General features: G+C 45.6%; 1 protein-coding gene across 1 annotated transcript; it reads left to right on the forward strand.

The window, feature by feature from the left end:
* Positions 1–10,215: 10,215 nt before the first annotated feature.
* On the forward strand, positions 10,216–14,805 carry EDN1 (endothelin 1). The gene is made up of 5 exons (XM_064160718.1): positions 10,216–10,551; positions 10,738–10,876; positions 11,804–11,962; positions 12,233–12,340; positions 13,521–14,805. Exons 1-5 carry the CDS (start codon positions 10,488–10,490, stop codon positions 13,657–13,659), a joined length of 609 nt encoding a protein of 202 aa, XP_064016788.1. The 5' UTR covers positions 10,216–10,487; the 3' UTR covers positions 13,660–14,805.
* The last annotated feature ends 4,962 nt before the right edge of the window (positions 14,806–19,767 follow it).

Here is a 19,767-nt window from a genome sequence, read left to right on the forward strand (position 1 = left end):
TTTCTAGCAATACTTTGGTGACAAGGGCTCAGCAGGACTGCCTGCTTTGCCCCCTCTGCCATCCTGGGAAAGGCATGGTGGCTGATGTGGCTGATGGCACCACTCACTGAGATAAACCCAACCTGAGCTGCTCCTCAGCTCCAGGCATTAAAATTTGAAGTGAGGCACCACCTAGAGGCATGTGGGACTGTAGTAAAGCTGGAGAAGATGAACAGGGCCAGGCTCCAGCTCTTTTTTGGAGAGAGTAACAATGTAGTATGACACCTACCAGAGCCTGACAGTTCTCATGTTCCTAATTTTATCAAAAGAAGTCAATCAGTTTGAACACTAAATGCAAACCTGGAAGCCCTCTGAGAGACCAAGCTGTGGCCAGATGGTCTGGAAGGGGAAAATCAGCCAAGAGCAAAAATGGGTGGCATGCCTTAGTTTGGGTATCTTCATGACCCAGGCAAGATGTGCTCAGTTCACTGGTAACTTGTTCTAGGCTCCTTTTTACTCTGTGTGTGTGTGAAAGGCCAAGCCTTTATTTTTGGCTATTAAACAAAAGCATTTTCCTTGCAATTGCTTGTTGTTATCACAGGAGCACAGAATCACAGAATGGTGGAGGTTGAAAGGGACCTCTGAAGATCATCTAGTCCAATCACCCTGCTAAATTTTGCATCTCTCCAAAGAAGGAGAGTCCATAACCTCTCTGGGCAGCCTGTTCCAGTGCTCTCTCACCCTCAAAGAATTAGAAGTTTTTCCTCATCTTCAGATGGAGCTTCCTGTGTTTCAGTTTGTGCCTGTTGCCCCTTGTCCTGTCTCTGGATGCCACTGCGAAGATTTTGCCTCCATCATCTTGACCTCCACCTTTTAGATATCTCTGATAAGATCTCCTCTAAGTCTTCTCCTCCCCAGGCTAAGCAGCATCAGGTTATCATCCACAATATCACAGCTTTTCAGTCTTTAAGCAGCTGAGCAGCCTCTCCAGGATCAGGATTATAGCACTACTAAGGGAAAAAGCTGTTTCTCTCTTCTCTTCCAACACCATTTCCTTTGGGATCTTGATGCTGAGTGATCAGTTCCCTGCACTGAATCACTTGGGCTCCTGTCCTTGAATTCAGATACACTGTCCAGAACCTGAAGAACAAGTTCCCTCAAAAAACATATCCATAAGCCTTAACTTTCTGCCACTTTCTTATTTTGTCATTTCCAGGTTCTTCTTTTCCTTTTTGGAAACTTTTTTCCCCCACTATAGGCTTGTTACCACCTTCTCCCAAGTGAGAACTTAAAACATAACTGCTAAGTCTGTGAAGGTAGAGGTGGTTTTGTTTGTTTTATGCATCACAAAGTCTATTGAATTACTGAAGTCTGATTCTATATTGAAGTATCTCTCCATAATATTATCTGTTTCACAACTGGAGACTAGCCCTGGATCCATCTGTGCCTCCGAGCTGATGATGTTCTACACCTGGTCACCCTAAAGCTTTTGAAGAAGTGTCAATAGTCACTTTAAAGACCCAGAAAGGAGAAATTATCTTGACTCAGTGAAGTTCCTGAGCTTTGAATTTTATATGCTGGGGACACACTGCACAAAGTAGGTGACCACATCAGGGTGACTACACGCACCTCTGAGGCCAGGAACATTAACTTTCTTTTTTAGTATCCATAAGGATGCAATACCTCTGTCTGTTTGGGGCATGCATCAAGAGGATGTGGCAGGCTCTCTTCAGTGGTGCCCAGTGACAGGACAAGGAACAGCAGACATAAACGTGAACACTCTGAGTTCCACCTAACATAAGGAAAAACATTTTTCCTTTGAGAGTGACAAAGCACTGGAACAGGCTGCCCAGAGCCACTGTGGAGGTTCAAAATTCATCTGGATGTGATCCTAGGCACCCTGCTCTGGGTGACCCTGCTTTAGTAGGAGGGGTGTATCAGATGGTCTCCAGAGTTGCCCATCATTCTATGACTTCATGTGAAATATGTCTGTCATGTACTGGCACCCAGCAAAAGGAGACACATCTGACCCTTCTTGTGCAAACAACTGAGCGTGTGCTTAAAGCTGTTCTCAAAGTCAGTGGAAGGGGTCACACAGTTAACACCACTGGGCACAGGTTATGGACCTGGTGATTTCAGCTGCCATATGGGTCTTCTGTTGCAACTGCCTCTCTTTTAAACCCCCTCTTCCTCAAGCCCTCTTTTAGATTTGACCCTCAGAGATTTTCGTGTTTCATGCTTCTGTCATTGTACATGCTACTCTGGGACTAAGTTAAATGTCAGTGTTCATTGCCTAGAAGCTGCTCAGCTGTATTTGTCGTGCAGTGGACCAACATGTCTGCTTCAAGACTCCAGGCTGTCAAATAACCTTTGAGGAAACCATGCCCTTAGTGGTAAGGCCAAAGAAAAGGAGAGGGGGAAGGAACAGCAGTTCAGACGGCACGCAACTAATCAGCACCTGCTTTTGCTACAGGGTAGCTGGCTAGGAGGCAGCGTCGGGCAGGTTCCCTATCTCCAAGCAGCAGTTTACCGTAACTGCTCTCCAGCAGCTGGAGGAGGAGGAGACTGCGGCTCCAAGGTCGCCTTCAGCAAACGCCTCGCACGGCTGCCCTCTTGTGGGCAGGCCTGGCACTGCGGCGCTCGGCGGGAGCGAGTTCTCCGTGCCGGCAGCACAGGCTCTGGAGGCAGCGAGCGCTGGCTGCCCGAGCTGATTGCCCAGCTTTTCTGGCAGCGCACTGCCCTCTGCAAGGTCCGAGAAGCCAGGGGATTTATTGCAGATGGGCTCCCACCGCTTCTTTGTCTGTCAAGCACACACATAGGATGAGAGCTGGAGAGGATTGTTTCCTCCCAGTAAAACCTCTCTTTCCTACCAGAGACAGAACTCTCACCTCACTGTAAGCAGCACTTTACACAGTGCCAAACAAACTGCTGTTTATGAGGAGTGACAGAATCAGGCAAAAACAAGAACACAGGAGGTTTCATCTGAACATGGGGAAGAACTTCTTTCCTGTGAGGGTGACACAGCATTGGAACAAGCTGCCCAGAAAAGTTGTGGAGTCTTCTTCTCTGGAGAAATTCCAAACCCACCTTGATGTGATCCTGAGCAACTTGCTCTGGGTGACCCTGCTTTAGCAGGGGGGATTGGATTAGATGATCTCCAGAGGTTCCTTCTAGCCCACACCATGCTGTGATTCAGTAATGGAAAACCTGTGAAGAGTAGCTGCATCAAAAGGTTAGGTGCCATGAGGTGCCCTGAACCCTCTGTTCACGGGCTGTGGAGGAAAAAGAAACAGGCATCTGCTAATTAGCAGGCAGTGCAATTTCTCTAGAAAAAGGAAGCAGAGATTTCTCGTTTGACTGATCCTGAACCATTTTCCTTTGAAGATAAGTGGATTTTGAGAGGGTCATTTTGCCCTGTTGCTTTTGACTTCCACTTTGCCATCAAAGCAACCTACAATTACATAGACAAAGCTTTAAGGTGTGTTGTATGGCCCCCAGTACCAGCAAAGGAAGCAAGGCAGTTTGGTTCTTTTTTCCATTACACTACATAAGTAATTTGCAACTGTAGTGTCAGCTCTTTCAGGAAGAGATGCAATTCTGGTCACTGGTGCAGGAGGAAAGTGTTTGGATCGTGTGTTTGGTGTTCCTTGAGGTGGGCCTGGGCTTCCTTGCAGTTAAATTTCATTGTTCTAGAAGAAAGTGTGATCTTAAAGTTATTTCAAAAACCAGGAACAAAAATATACAGACAATTCATTGCCAAAAGGTACTGAAAACACAATGTCGAACTTTGTTTCAGGCAAGTTTGGACCCTCCTTACTGTTCTGCCTTCCTAAACTAAACTGGAACCACTTTTGCTCCATTTCAGCTGGCATGAAGCTAGCTCAGCTTTTCAGAAAGAGGATTTTTTTGCTAGAAAAAAAACCCCAGTAAATCTGCAAGAATTTGAGGAAACCTGGGCTGTATCAAAAGACATGTGGCCAGCAAGTCAAGAGAGGAGATTCCAGCTCCTCTGCTCCACTCTGGTGAACCTTAACCTGCAGTAGCGTGTCCAGTGCTGGAGTCCTCAGTAGCAGAAAGATGTGGGCCTGTTGGAGCAGGTCCAGAGGAGGGCTATGAAGATGATCAGAGGGCTGGAACATCTCCCATATGAGGACAGGCTGAGAGAATTGGAGTTGTTCAGAAGAGAAGAGTTGGGGAGATCACATCACAGCTTTTCAGTACTTAAAGACAGGTGATAACAAAGATGAGGAGGGACTCTCTATCAAGGAGTGTAGCAACAGGATGAGGGGTAATAGTTTCAAACTGAAACCATTTAGATTAGATATTAGGAATCTTTTTTTTTTTTTTTACTGTGGAAGTGCTGAGGCATTGAAACAGGTTTTCCAGAGAAATGATGGATGTCTTATCCCTGGAAGAGTTCAAGGCCAGGTTTGAGCAACCTGATCAAGTTGAAGATGTCCCTGCCCATGCCAATGGGGTTGGAACTAGATAATCTTTAAGCTCCCTTCCAACCCAAACCATTCTATGGCTCTATGCTCTGTCAGTTGATGGCTTGAACTCTACTGTGTGATACATACAGTTCCTGTTTTCACAAGACTCATCCCACACCCAGTAAGAAGCAACTGTGCCTGCCTATGTCTGCTGAAACTGAAAGCAATACTGCAGTTATAATCCCATGAGGAAGGGTGGAATATATTTGTCTTTCAATCATAAAAAAGTGTCATTAAAGAGATGACAAATGCTGAGGAAAAAACTACACTATGGAGTAATTCTTAAGACAAGGGCTGCTCACACACAGTTTCAGCAATGGTAGCAGGGAAATTACTACTCAGAGTTAGCTAATCTGAACAGGATTAGTCAAAGGACAATGCATGGCATGTACAGTACTGGTAGTAATGACAGGAAAAGTCTTCATCCACAAATTACTTTGTCAAAGCCCTGCATTTGCTCTGCACTATGCCCTACCAGACCATCAGACTAAAGGTCCCACATGATAGCTTTCTTACTGAGGCTGCCACCATCCCAGCCACATGCCTACAAATATAATGCTGAACACATACAGGAAACTGAGGAATTTACATTGCCCTGTTTTTTTGCCACAGCAGATAAATCTGCTTGGAAGAGTATGGACAGAAAAGTCTGTCTGAGGCACTGACCTGCAGAAGAGTTCCTAGCTTGGTGTCATCTGCAAACTTACTGATGAAGGACTCAATCCCCTCATCCAGATCATCAATAAAGACTTTGAGATGGGGAGAAATGAAGAAAGTTGGTTTGCAAGAAATTCTGCTTCTGCCCAAGGACTTTTGTATCTGTAAAGGGATTTAAATCCATTGTAGCCTGGGTCATGGCAGATGAGAATAAGGTAATTTCCAAAATGTCTAAATTAGTTAACTCTTTAATTTGCATCTTATGTAAAGAAGGAGGGGGAATATCTCTGCCTCCTCTTGTGTAAGAAGGGGCGTGGGGGGTAGCAGACAGTCCCTAAAAGGAAAATAAGGTGCAAGAGGGGCAGCAAGTGAAGGAAAAGGAGAAGTTATAAAACTTGTGCTTAATTGAGAATTGTGTTTCAAATCTGCAGAAAACAGCCTGTCGCTCCCCTTGTTCCCTAGGCAGAAAGGCAGCTTTACAGTCTCCTTTTATTGTTTTGCTGATAAGCAGGCATTGCACATTTCTGACACTATACAAAATGTCCTTTAGAAAACTCAGTCAGTGCCATGGCCTTTTTTAGCCAGAACATTATAACCAGAGCCTGGCTTGCCAGCTAAGATTTCACTCTGTAACAGGGTGTCTCAGCTGCGGCTTGCCAAGATACCCCAGCTAGAAAGGGAAAAAGCTGCTCCAGGAGCATTCAGGTTCAACCCCCTACTTCCACCCTCGCCGAAAAGGACAGGAGTTCAAATAGAGTGCACACTTCCCAGCCCATGGGACAAGCTCACTTGGCATGTACCAGGACAACTTGTGGAGTGCATGACATTGTACGATCATAAAAGACTTTGTATTTCCACTCTGCAAGTGCTGACTGGCAGCCAAAGTTTGGTCCTGTTCTGCTTGTTTTACAGGACCTCTGCTGTGACCCATAAGCTTAGATTCCTACTATAAACAGCTATGAGAGTGATCGAATCTTCTTTCTTTGGCAAAATGCCCAAAGGGTCTTTCTGCATGGCACCGACCTGCCCAGTACCTCCCACTGCCCAAGGAAGGATCAGGGGGTTACCCCTTCCTGGGGGAAACCCACTTCCAGGCCTGGCAATCTCCACGGCCTGAAATGACCCATCCAGGCCACTGGCAACCAAACACAGATTTGTTTTTCCATCACTTGAATGAGAAACAGGAATAGCTTAGTTCTGGTTAGTCTCAAGATCTGAAAGTAGGGCTATCAGAAATTGCTGAATCAGAGGATATGGATTTCTGACAACAATAATATTATTGAATTCTTATCAAAAGAAAATGTGGAAGACCCTTTTGTTTATTCAGGGAAAAGAAGAAAAGAAAAGAAAACAAGACCAGCACCTTGACAGGTCCCTGCAGTATGCTCATGCTTTGTTACTCAAGAGTAACGTGGATGCAATTTTTTGCTAGCTAACAAAATACTTTCTAACAAGGCATTTTGACCAAGCTGAAAATATCTCACAGCAATGTGAGTCATTTTGGCTTCAAGTGCACATCTGAGGAAAAAGAATCTCAGAAAAAAATCTCTTTTAAGTAATTGTTGGCATGAAACACTCTCTTTAAGTGACCTGCCTGGAAAGGCTGTGCATAGTTGCATTCTATATAGAGCGATAGCTATCTTTCAGCCCACACCACTGCTCGCTGTTTCTCGGCTTTTGTTTCTTCTTTTTCCCCTCTTCCCCCTCACCACCACCCCCTTTTTTTTAAGAAGGAAGGAAGGAAGGAAGGAAGGAAGGAAGGAAGGAAGGAAGGAAGGAAGGAAGGAAGGAAGGAAGGAAGGAAGGAAGGAAGGAAGGAAGGAAGGAAGGAAGGAAGAAGAAGAAAGAAAGAAAGAAAGAAAGAAAGAAAGAAAGAAAGAAAGAAAGAAAGAAAGAAAGAAAGAAAGAAAGAAAGAAAGAAAGAAAGAAAGAAAGAAAGAAAGAAAGAAAGAAAGAAAGAAAGAAAGAAAGAAAGAAAGAAAGGAAGAAAGGAAGAAGAGAGAAAGATGGGAAGGAAGGGAGGAAGGGAGGAAGGGAGGAAGGGAGGAAGGGAGGAAGGGAGGAAGGAAGGAAGGAAGGAAGGAAGAAAGAAAGAAAGAAAGAAAGAAAGAAAGAAAGAAAGAAAGAAAGAAAGAAAGAAAGAAAGAAAGAAAGAAAGAAAGAAAGAAAGAAAGAAAGAAAGAAAGAAAGAAAGAAAGAAAGAAAGAAAGAAAGAAAGAAAGAAAGGAAGAAAGGAAGGAAGGAAGAAAGGAAGAAAGAAAGAAGAGAGAAAGATGGGAAGGAAGGGAGGAAGGGAGGAAGGAAGGAAGGAAGGAAGGAAGGAAGGAAGGAAGGAAGGAAGGAAGGAAGGAAGGAAGGAAGGAAGGAAGGAAGGAAGGAAGGAGAGAGAGAAAGAGAGAGAGAAAGAGAGAAAGAAAGAAAGAAAGAAAGAAAGAAAGAAAGAAAGAAAGAAAGAAAGAAAGAAAGAAAGAAAGAAAGAAGAGAGAAAGAAAGAAAGAAAGAAAGAAAGAAAGAAAGAAAGAAAGAAAGAAAGAAAGAAAGAAAGAAAGAAAGAAAGAAGAGAGAAAGAAAGAAAGAAAGAAAGAAAGAAAGAAAGAAAGAAAGAAAGAAAGAAAGAAAGAAAGAAAGAAAGAAAGAAAGAAAGAAAGAAAGAAAGAAAGAAAGAAAGAAAGAAAGAAAGAAAGAAAGAAAGAAAGAAAGAAAGAAAGAAAGAAAGGAAGAAAGAAAGAAAGAAAGAAAGGAAGAAAGAAAGAAAGGAAGAAAGAAAGAAGAGAGAAAGATGGGAAGAAAGGGAGGAAGGAAGGAAGGAAGGAAGGAAGGAAGGAAGGAAGGAAGGAAGGAAGGAAGGAAGGAAGGAAGGAAGGAAGGAAGGAAGGAAGGAAGGAAGGAAGGAAGGAAGGAAGGAAGGAAGGAAGGAAGGAAGGGGAGAAAGAGAGAAAGAAAGAGCAAGAGAAAGCAAGAAAGCAAGAAAGCAAGAAAGCAAGAAAGAAAGAAAGAAAAGAAAGGAAGAAAGAAAGATCTAATTTCTTTCTCAGCTTTCAAATACTGAGAAAGATTATTACACCAGTGGTCTGTGGTTACTTTTTGTATGTAGGTAGGTGACCTCTGCTGGTACATTCTTATCATCACTGCAATAATTCACAGACACACACACACACACACAGAGAGAGGTACAACAGATACAATTGGTATTCTGCAAAGTGCTGCCCTACATACACAAGAAGATATAATGCTCCAGAAGGTACAATCCCTGCTCTGAAAAATAGACTCCCACGCTGGAAAGGTGTGGAGGAAAGAAACAGTGTACTGGCCAGCTTTCTCCACCCACAGATGTTTCACAGGGCAGTTTTTCAAGAACCTGTGATAAAAAGGTATGACCACCTCAGGATGGGGCCACTGGTGTTTATCCCACATAATGGTCCCAATGCTCACTATTGCTCGGAAAGCCCCTACGCTTCATCCTCTTAGAAGCGGGGTGGTTATACCGGGGGAAGGATTAGTCTCCACTTGCATTCCTTTCTTGTACTCTTTTCACATACCATCTGCTAACAGCCATTGTGGCAGAAAGGATACCAGCTAAATGGACCTTTATTCTGACTCAGCACGGCTGCAGCCAGCCTGTCCGCTATGATACAGCAGCACAGTGTAATTTGCTACTTGGGGAAAAAAAAAAGGCCATTCACCTGACAGTTCACAATGCATCTTGCACTTAACAGCCTCGGTCTTTGTGATATCCAAGGTCATTTCTATTATTGCAGCACAGTGCACGGAAATACCACAAATGCCAAGAGAGTCTTATCTATTTATCATAGGTGAAATTGGCATGCTTTGCAGTACAATGGCTCCACGTCGGATCGCAGGCATCTGAGTTCACTTGAGTTTATTCCACTCAGGGGCTGACTTTCTCTGTGAGGAGCTCCATGGGTTTCATGCATGTGTGTATTCGCAAAGGTATTATTGCTGTAGCCATTTCTCACGTGTCAGCTTCTGTACTTGGAAGCTACTGTGACTCAAAAACTGTTTCTTTGCTTTGAGTGGGACAGGAACAGGCTGCCCAGAGAGGTTAGGCAGTCTCTGTCTCTGGAGATGCTCAAAACCAACCTGGATGTGTTCCTGTGTGATTTACTCTGGATGTTCCTGCTCTGGCAGGAGGGTTTGAGTACATAATCTTCAGAGCTTCCTTCCAAATTATCTGATTCTCTGATTCAACAGAAGGCAGCAAACAAAAAACGTGCAACAAAAAAACCCGAACACCGCACCTCGACCTTGCCAGGATTAGCAGCAGGAGCCAAAGGCTTTCCTCCTCCCAACCACACATGCCCGGCTTTACCCCCGTGCCGATGCCCGCACAGCTCAGCCTCTAAAGCATGCCGCGCGTCACAGGGCCCTGGCACGCCATGGCAGAACCCGGGGGGGTTATATCCGAACACCTCACCTTTGCCGTCAAACCGAACCGTCTGTGTCCCGAGAGCCCACCGCTCTGGGCATGTGGGGTGCGGCTGGCGTCAGGTGCAGCCAGGCCTTCTTCACTCCCTCTGCCCTCACGGACGCGGCCGGTAGCCCGCTGCGTCCCGCTGCGTCCCGCTGCCTGGGCGCCTGGCGCAGGACAGGAGGGGGACACTCGCCAGCTCCTTCCCCTCCGCTGCAGCGACAGGCGCAGTGCGGCCAAGCCCAGCGTCGCCGCCGCTCCAAGGGGCACCACGAGCCTGAGGCGCGGCGGCGACACCCCCACGGCGGGCGGCACGGCTCCTACCGCCGGCCGACCCGTTCCGACATTATTATTAACACAAACAATAACAACAGCGCTGACAATAATCGCAATAATTGCTGTTGTTATGGCGAGGCCCAATGGTGCCCAGTTGGCGACCGCACGCCCTGAGGTGCGAGGCGCGATGCCGTGTGGCGCCCCCTGGCGGCTGGCCCTGGGCGCGGCCAAGCGACACCGTCGCCCCCCCCACCCCCGCCCCGCCCCGCCCCGCCGGTCGCCCTCAGCCCCCCCGGGCCGCCGCCGCCGCCGCTCTGAAGTTTTCAGGCGATTTCCTTTCCAGCCCGGCCTTATCTCGGCCCGCACGTTGCCGCGCGGTGACTAATAGCAGAATAACATTGTCTCGGGATAAAATAGCGCCGGGGCTGTTTACCCCGCTCCATGGGGGTTCGCTATAAAAGAGCGTCGGGGACCGCCGCGGCAGCCAGACGCGCTGGGGAGCATCGAGCCGCTCTCTGCCCTCGCTCCCAGCCCCGTAGCCCGCGGGACACCGCTGTCGGTCCGCACGGCAGGAGAGATTTTTCCACCTTTTTTATATTTTAATTTTTTTCCCCTATTTTTTCTCCCTCTTCCCCGTCCTGTCTTCGCTGCCTGCTATGGATTATTCCCAGATGATCGTTTCGCTGCTCTTCGTGCTCTGCCCGGGGCTGCTGCCGGCAGGTAGGTGCCGGTCCCCAGCCGCAGCCGATCCTGTGGGGGGAGCCTGACCGCCCACTCTGGGCTCCGTGACGGTCGGCAGGGAGCCTTCACCAGGCACCCCAGGGAGGGTGTCCCGAGGGATGCAGCGGGAGATGCGCGGGATGCGCGGTTTCTGCCAGTGCTGAGCTCTACCGCTCCCTCCCGCAGCCCCTGAAGCCGAGGCGGACGCCGCGCCGCCCCCCGCCGCTGCGCACCGCCGAGCCCGGCGCTGCTCCTGCTCCTCGCTGATGGACGAGGAGTGCGTCTACTTCTGCCATCTCGACATCATCTGGATCAACACCCCCGAGTGAGTGAGCGGAGCTAGGTGGAGGCTTCGGCAGTTGTTGAGCGCTTCTTCGGTTGGAAAAAGGGAGGAGGGGGAAAGGGCTTACGAAGAGCAAATTCCCTGCAAAAGTGGGTAGGCGAGGAAGGAGCAGTTATTTACACGGCCTCTCCTATCGCTCTTCTCCCTATTTTGCTTTTCTGCCGAGTTTAGCAGTAAGAGTGTTCCCTGGGAGAGAGCAAGCAGGATTTGACCACCTGACAGCCCTAACACACCTGTGTTCTTAAAACCTGGTCAGGAGCATTTCCTTTAGGGGGTACATCTCACTGTGAATCAGACGCAGATAGAAAGCCAAAAGTATGATCTTGCCAGCCTGAATTTGTCTGACCAGTTTGTCTTGCAGGCAAGTTAGGAGGCTAGAAGGTTCACTCAGACATGGGGTGTCTCCGTGTTGTCTCTTGCAGCTCTTTGCTGCAGATTAGCACATCTCTTTCTGTTAATGGGGTTATGTCTGTTTCTGTGCTCTCCTTTCCAAAAACTGGTGAGCTAAAGCTAACGCTGCAAACACTGGCATGATGGTTAGTTCTGCTGCACATTTCCTCAGAGCAGAGAGGATCAATATATTCCTCGTGTTTATTGCTTCTTTCAGGATTGGCAGTTACCAAAGTTCAAAGAGATAGAATTCTATTGCTTCCTATTGCACAGTGATGCACAGCAACCTCATGAAATTACAATTAAAGGCTCATTAGGCTTGTCAGTGGCCATGCTAATGAATATGTTGCAGGATCATCACAAACATTTGCATGAAAATTAATGACCAATGCGGCATTTCCAATCCCACAACCTTTACTCATTGCAATCAGTCCCATTGATAAGATTGCCCAAAATAGCCTGCTGTTTTGAAGCCACTGAGCTATTTGAATGACTTTCATGTTGTCTCTTTGATCGTAGGAAGACTGTTCCTTATGGTCTGGGAGGCCCTTCTCGATCCAGAAGATCACTGAAGGACATGGCACCAGAGATGCTCCCTGAACCTAGCAGCAGATGCCGATGTGCCAACCAGAATGACAAGAAATGTCTGAACTTCTGCCAGACAGGAAAAGATCTCTGGTGCGTCTATTGTTGCTACTCTTTAAAAGGCAGTGCATGTGAAAGGGATGGCTTGTGGCAGGCTTACTCATTTTGACACTTGCTGAGCAAATACTCTCTCCAACACCTTGCCTCCTACCTGAGTACTCACACTGTTACGATACACACTGTGTTCTGGCCCAGAAAGATTCCTTATTAGATGCCTTAAGAAGCAGCTGATGAGATTCCTCTCCATGTGGACTGCAAACTTGGTGGTTTTTTTTAACAGAAGCACCTTTTCACTTTTAACAGGACTCAGTCCACAGTGGAGAAAACCTCACATCACCGCAACAAAGCTGGCACTTGCACTGGACCCAAATGCATGAACCGGCAGCTTGTTGACAGCAAGAAAATGAAGCGGTGAGTTTCCTTCTCATCCTGTTGTAGTTCCCTGGACTAGCAATAGAGAGCACAGTTCACCTGCCTTTGGGTCAGCGTCGGTTTGGCTGGCGATTTCAGACTGAGAGTTAGAGGAGTCAGTGAGGATACCTTGAGAGCTTTTTGTCGTGGGTTTTTAGCTTGTGAAGACACAGCTGCTGAGCTCTGCTGGAGGGAGCAGGCTTCGTTGTAGGCCTAAAGGCGAATCAAACTTAGAAATAACACAATGAACGATTGAGAGAAATCAGTAAAGCCTGTTGTTTTAGTGTGTTTGTGCACTGCCTTAAATGCTTTCAAATGCTATGTCCCAGTTCTTCTGCTTCTAATGAATCAGAAGGCTTTTGGTTAGGTGCCTGATTTTACTGGAGGGGCAAAAGATTGTTGATCTGCCAGGTTTTGAATATATTGTTCCTTCTTGCTGCTGTGGCTGGATGTTTAGAAAACTGGAGCTGAATTTCTGCCTGCCTTATCCCTTACATTGTCTGATCGATCATTGTGAAAGGAATACAGGATATTAGTGATGGAAGCAGCTGCCAAAAGGCTGAGGAAAGGGTAAATGAGATTTAATTAATATTTGGACTAAATTAGGGTCCAAATATTGGGAGTATGATTCAAGACTGCCCTTTGAGGTCTGTGTATAATAATCTGACAATAAGCAGCAATGTCACTTTGTAGTGCAGTTCAGAGACATCTTCATTGGACATGGTACAGCTGTGAATCTCTCAGAGGTGAACTCAGGGCTTATAGGAGCAGGCACACAGATGATTTTGAGACTTAGGCCCTGGGAATCTTGACTAATTTTTGAAAATGGGCCTTGCTTCCTTGCTTGCTTACTTGAAAAATGCACCTGCTCATTGCAACCAGGACCAGATTCACCTAGAAGAAACAAAATAATAAAGAACTCTGGATTGTGTGTGTGCTGTTTAGGGAAGTCTAGGGCATCTATATTCGACCATTTTATTTTGAGATTTGCATTTGAAGTCTGAATACAACATTTCAAGTGGCTTAAGTTAGTGCCATTCTGATAAAGGCAGAGTGTTCAGCAGTTACTGAGGATCTCATGGCAAAAATCTAGACTGAGGGTTTTTTAATCAACAACTGAATGCTTGCACCCTGGAAATGCATCTTCATTATTGTAACCATGTATTTCTTATTTTTGCAGGCTGGAGGCCATTGGTAACAGCATCAAAGCTTCCTTCAGCATCGCAAAGCTGAAGGCTGAGCTCCAGAAGGGGCGAAAGCTGAAACATAACAGGGCGAACAAGAAGCAAAGCATCTGGGAAAGCCTGAAAGCATCCTAGTGGAAGATCACCTGAATCTTACTTCCGTCACGCTTGCTGACAAAGCGTCACCATAGCTCTCAACTCCTAACATTCCATGACAGTGAAGGTCCAAGTGTTCGTGCAGCAGAGCAAAACGCTCAGGAATTCCCATATTTGGAGGTGTACAAGCAAAGGATTTAATCATTTTGGAATTCAGATGGATGGGTAGAGGAGGTGGAAGGGGAATCCGTAGCAACATACATGAAAAATCATCTTTCTGAAGAAACGTTAGAGTACTGCTTCTGGAATGTTTACTCATCAGCGGAGCAGCTTTCAGGGTCTGTATATCAAAAGCACCTTGCAAGGAAGACCTCAAAGATGTGATTAGAAAGGACAGAAAGCAAGGTCTAAGTGGGCAAACTTCAAAGTGAAAAGCTCGACCTTTTGACTAAAATGCAAAACCAAAAGCCATAGCGCTCCTTTAATCAGGACTTGCTGCATATATACGTGTCTACCTCGCATACTGTTTGTTGCACTCCTGCTAGAGTATTGTTCCACCTTGTTATTGCCTTTACTAATCATCTGCAACCCTTTGCCTTTTTTTTCCAGAAGTCTGGTTTGATTGTACAACCAGCATTATCAGAATGTGGCTTAGACACAGTGCTTGTTTGCATAGTCAGAGTCCTTTGGGTTTGGATGCTAAAGGACTCTTGAAAGTAAAATAAACTTTAAGGGACACTGAGGTTTCCCATAATGAGGATATTTGGCTGACTGAAGCTCTTGTAATAGAGATTGTTGTGTCTTACATGCCACCAAAAATGCACTGAAGTGGTGGTGTACCAGAGGCCTTTGCAAGATCTATTCAGTGCCTTGTTTGGTGGAAATGAGTTGAGACAAAGGGTTGTTTTGAATTATGTCTAAAGGCTAATATTGGGTGAATGTTTATGGCAGCAAATTTGTTCACCTTGTTGAATTTGCTGACAGGTTGAATCTTATGTGCTTATTTTTTTGTGTGTTTTGTATTTATATTCACACAAGTTCTTCATTACATTTACCATGGTAAATACACATTGAAGTAGGCCATATTGGTCTATGCATGTTTTATGTATTTCTGTATGAAATTGGGAAATGCTTTATGCCTATCAAGGTAGATATCTTCATAAATAAATATTTTTCATTACTGTACTGGCTTGTTTTTCATATGCTCTGCTTTACCACAGCCTGTGGCTCCATGATCATGGAGGTAGATTGCTCCACATACAAAGCTGACATAGATGCAGTGTGTGCCTGTGGCTGCTTTTCTGTCAGATTGGCCAGATCACAACAAAGACAGTTTGTGCTAAATATGGGACAACAGATAGTACTTGTTCTAGCTTCAAGCTTCCTCATTAAAACTTCATGGTGAAATTTGAACTGGCCAAATGAATTTATCCTGGAGCAGCATTCTCATGTGACTGATGTCTTTCATCAAACAGTATAAATTCTAGTGTTGGATTTACTGTGTTATTAAAATACAGCCAATAAAGGGTTGGGTATAGATGAACTACAGGAGAAAATGCACACCCTGGAAGCTTTGTGGCCTATATTGGCCCAGGCAGTGTTGGGTTACTTATTACCATACTGTGCAAAAAATCTCAGCTCAGCCCATGCAAATTTAAAGATGAAGACCTCAGTGGAGACTGGCCCAAGCTCAGGAAAGAGCTAGAGCAATAGTCAGACTTTGTGTCTCCAAACACTGGCCTAAAGTGGTTATAGCTGGAAAGGTGCTTGAAGCAGATAAATGGATATCATCATCTCTGATCCTATAGGACAGGGAAAAAGAAGTACAAGAGTTAATCCTTGGATAAAACTGAGCAGTTTGGAGTTTTTAAAAACACTTGCAGACAAATACCATTCCAGGTGTGTGATACAAACACTGACAGCAGTCACCAGTACAAGTCGTTCTGGATTTATTGTCAGTATTCATTTGCTTGAAGCATTTTTCTTACTCAAACACCAAAAGGCTGAATAAAGTCCTTAGCGCATTTTTTTCATGTGTTGTGCTACAGGACTCTGCAGAGGGACCTGGACAGGCTGGATAGATGAGCAGAGTCCAAGGGCATGAGATTTAATAAGTCCAAGTGCCAGGTTCTGCACTTTGGCCACAACAACCCCATGCAGCACTGCAGACTGGGAACAGAGTGGATGGAGAGCAGCCTGGCAGAAAGGCACCTGAGGGGTACTGATCGACAGCAGCTGAACGTAAGCCAGCAGTGCACCCAGGTGGCCAAGAAGGCCAGTGGCATCCTGGCCTGTGTCAGGAATACTGGCCAGCAGGTCCAGGAAAGCCATCCTGCCTCTGTACTCAGCACTGGTTAGGCCACACCTTGTGTCCAGTGCTGGCTCACTCAATTTAAGAAAGATGTTGCGGTGCTTGAACGTGTCCAGAGAAAGGCAACAAAGCTGGTGAGGGAAAGAGTGATTGGCATTGGAATGGGCTGCCCAGGGAGGTGGTGGAGTCCCCATCCCTAGAAGTGTTTTAAAAAGGCTGGATGAGGCACTTGGTGCCATGGTTTAGTTGACTAGATGCTGTTTGGTGATAGATTGGACTTGATGATTTCAAAGGTCTTTTCCGACCTGGTTAATTATATGATTGGGGGCAGTAATTCAGTGGATACAAAGCAGTGCTGGCAGTCCAGATCTCACAGGAGAGCCTGATGTGGGCAGCAGGAAGGAACCACTAGGTCTTGGGCAGAATGTGGCCCCCAGAGCTGCCATGTAATCTCTCTATCACCCGTGGTGCACTTGGATCTATGGCCTCTATTATGTATGAGGACACCTCATTAACTCTCCCTGATTTTTCCCTTTCTTCCCCCACTTTGTCAGGGAAAATAAACAAGTAAATAATCCAGATCCTGTAGCTCTCCCAGTCTGGGACTGATCCTGTCTGATAGGAAGAGGCACCCCATTTGCTCCTGTTTTCTCTCTTGGGACAGAGCAGAAGGAGAGGCAAGACTCTGGGAGCAGAGGAGTGCCACAGCAGCATCCCTTCAGGCTGGCTCTCTGAATTTTGTAGGTGGGTGGGTTAAATGGTGCTGTGAATGAGTTCAGTAGCCCAGATTCATCGAATCACAGAATCATACAAGCGGATCATGATTTGGGTTGGAAGGAACCTTTCATGTTCATAGAGTCTAACCCCCATGCAGTGAGCAGGGACATCTTCAACTAGATCAGCCTGCTCAGAGTCTCAAATAACTGACCTTAAATGTCTGAAGAGATGGGATGTCTATCACCCCTCTGGGCAACCTGGGCCAGTATTTTCACCATCTTCAAGGGTAAAACATTTCTACCAAGAACCCAGACTAAATCTCTCTTTTAGTTTAAAGCCATCACTCTTTGTTCTGTTGCAACAGACCCTGCTAAAAAGTCTGTCCCCATTTTTCTTCTAGTCCCCCTTCAAGTACTGAAAGTCCACAATAAGGTCTTCACTGAGCATTCTCTTTTGCAGGCTGAACAACCCCAGCTCTCTCAGCCTTTCTCCACGGGAGAGATGTTCCAGCCCTCTGATTATTTTTGTGGTCCTCCTGGCCAGCTGATCAAGAGATTCTTGAGAGACCATCCTAAAAATAAAACTGTTCCTTCTAGGGTTTAGTCTGCTCATGTTTGGACTCCAAAGCTGGCTTTCACCCTCTTTTTCTTCTTCCTAAAGTGACCACCTTGCTCACTCGTGCTGCAAGCCATGGGCATCCCCCAGCCTTTTCGGAGAACTCGTGGTCCCCAGAGCCATGTAAGGTACAATAAGAGTCCTGCACCACATTGAGCATGAGCAGCAATGCAAAGAGCACAAGGAGGAGGAGATGCCCCAGGGCCACGGGCTTGCAGGCTTTTGGAAGAGTGGCTGAAGCCATTTCACATGTGGTGGGGGGCAGAAGGACTGTGCCCCTTCCCCCACTTATTTACCTTCTGGCATAGAAGATTAAATTGTAGCTTACCCTGATTTGTATTAATGAGATGGCCTGAAAACCATAATTTAGCACCCTGTCTCACTGAATAAGCAAAAGGGAACATGAAGCATTTTATCTGAAGGCTGGCTCACATACAAGTACCAGGGTCTGTCCCAGAGGTTTGCTCCTTCTCAGAGTGAGCTCTATGGTGGAAAGAAATGTAGTAACTCAGGCTAGAACCCCTAGTGAAAAAAAGGGAAGTATGGTATGTGCTGGGATTTATAGCACTGAACCCAGAATAGTGTAAAAGCACATTCTTAACTTATAATAAATGACCTGATTGAAAGAATACTCTACCTGCAGCCAATGGAAACACTGTGCAGAGGCAAAGCTGCAGAATCAGGGCTCCTACTCCTCTAACTAGAACTACTCTCACTTATTCTCTTAAAAAGTAAACTTCTTGTGGTCTATCTCCTTTTCTGGAATAGATGGCAGGGTAAAACTTGAGAAAGATGAAAGGAATCGTAGAGAGAAGAGGGCCACCACCTTCCAGCGTGGCCATATTTTAGTCCCAAAATACACCTGATGTATGGCTGGAGTTCTAGGTTAGAGCAAGAGCAAGGAAAAGCACATTTTACTAAATGGTATCTGCCTCCTCTGATCTTTCCTGGCTTTGGCATGGCCATGTCTGAAATTCCAAAAGGCTCCTCAGAAAAAGGCAACTATTTCTCTCGGAAACTCGGCTTGCTGTAGTTATTTTTGTTCAATGTTTTGTGCAATTCTTTCTCGCTCAGCTGGTTTATTTTTGTTTGCTCTGGATAAAAGCTGTTTTGACTATGTATCAAAACATGGTATACAATAAAACAAAGCTTTGACACATGAATCAGGCTTTGAGTCAGGAAAATACCACAATGCTACTGAAATTCTTTCCATCTTATCTACATGATCCTGACCTAATTTTTCCAGAAAAGGCAACTCTAATCTGTACCATGCCAACAGGAGCTGCCCCAAAATAATTCACGCCGGATGTTCCTAGTGTTGCCTATAGAAGCTACCAAGTGCCAGTCTCTTTGTCCACATTTCCTTACATTAGGATAAATTTAGCCACCACAACACACTTGTGTATCTCAGACCACGGAGCAGGCTGGGTAAACCGCTGCTGGAATGCTATCTGCTGTTTACTTTCTTCACATTCAACTGTTTGCCTCTGTGTATAGAAAATCGTATCAAATCTGACTTCGCCTGCATCGTGGAGCTATTTTTAGGTTGCTTGGGTAGAAATCCAGCTTTCATGCTCAGCTGATGTCTTTATTTAATTTACTGTTCTTCCTTCATGACCTAGGAAACGAAAGGACTGGGGTTTTTTTTTTTTTTTTTGATTAATTAGAGGAGAATGCTTGGAAGCTGCAGTGGTGAGTGTAAGTATGCAAAGAGACAGAGCGCTGCAGATAAAGTACAAAGATAGGGACGGGATCGTTTTTCCTGAGGTAAACATCGTGCAAAGGGCACTTTGGAAACGCAGCCAGGGTGGGTGTTCCTGTCTTGCTTTATTTGATATCTCTGATCAGATCTGAGCTAGGTGAAAAATGATAGGGAAGCCTATTTTGCTATTTCTCAATATGGTTAAACAATCGGTTGGTATGTCTTAGTGGTGTGCCTGGGACAAGTTCCTCTGCTCTGATGAGGTCGAGGAGACCTGAATCCTGCCTGAAGTCCACCGGGTCAGTCTCTCAGCCAACAATTCCCTCAGCTTTAGAGGCATCATTTACACCAGTGAAAACGAGAGCAAGATTTGATCCAGAAAGGCTTCATTCTTTCTTATATCATCACAGTAGGGCCAAATGGGCAGTGAATTGCTGATGCTAGCACAGGGCTCCAACAGCTCTTGCTGCTCTTGGTCTGGGTTTGGGGCAGGTTTTTTGTTGTTCTGTCCTTTTTTGCCTTGAAAGCCTTTGCTAGTAATTAATTAGATAAATATCACTTTGGTAAATGGTGGAGCGGTTTGCCCCTGGCTCTAGAAAGCTGCATTCAGAAATCAGTGAGCCTCATAGAGTTTGTGGTTTCGCTGACCTCTCCAACTGTTTTGGGGACTGCAGAAATTATTTGAGTTCATCAACTGTAATTTAAGCCCCTCTTGTTGAGTTTCTGCCCCCCTCCAAGGAAATTAGGATGAAAAAATAATCTCCATCACTAAACCTAACTTTCTTCTAGATAAAGGAAAAAT

This window comes from Pogoniulus pusillus, chromosome 21 (genome assembly GCF_015220805.1).
Source record: "Pogoniulus pusillus isolate bPogPus1 chromosome 21, bPogPus1.pri, whole genome shotgun sequence".
Taxonomy (NCBI): Eukaryota; Metazoa; Chordata; class Aves; order Piciformes; family Lybiidae; genus Pogoniulus; species Pogoniulus pusillus.

What these genes read in the sequence shown, in the direction of transcription:
- EDN1 (XM_064160718.1), top strand. Translation starts at nt 10,488, where the DNA reads ATGGATTATTCCCAGATGATCGTTTCGCTGCTCTTCGTGCTCTGCCCG. An exon ending in ATCTGGATCAACACCCCCGA is followed by an intron (nt 10,877 to 11,803) that starts GTGAGTGAGCGG and finishes CTTTGATCGTAG; the next exon opens with GAAGACTGTTCCTTATGGTC. An exon ending in CAGACAGGAAAAGATCTCTG is followed by an intron (nt 11,963 to 12,232) that starts GTGCGTCTATTG and finishes CACTTTTAACAG; the next exon opens with GACTCAGTCCACAGTGGAGA.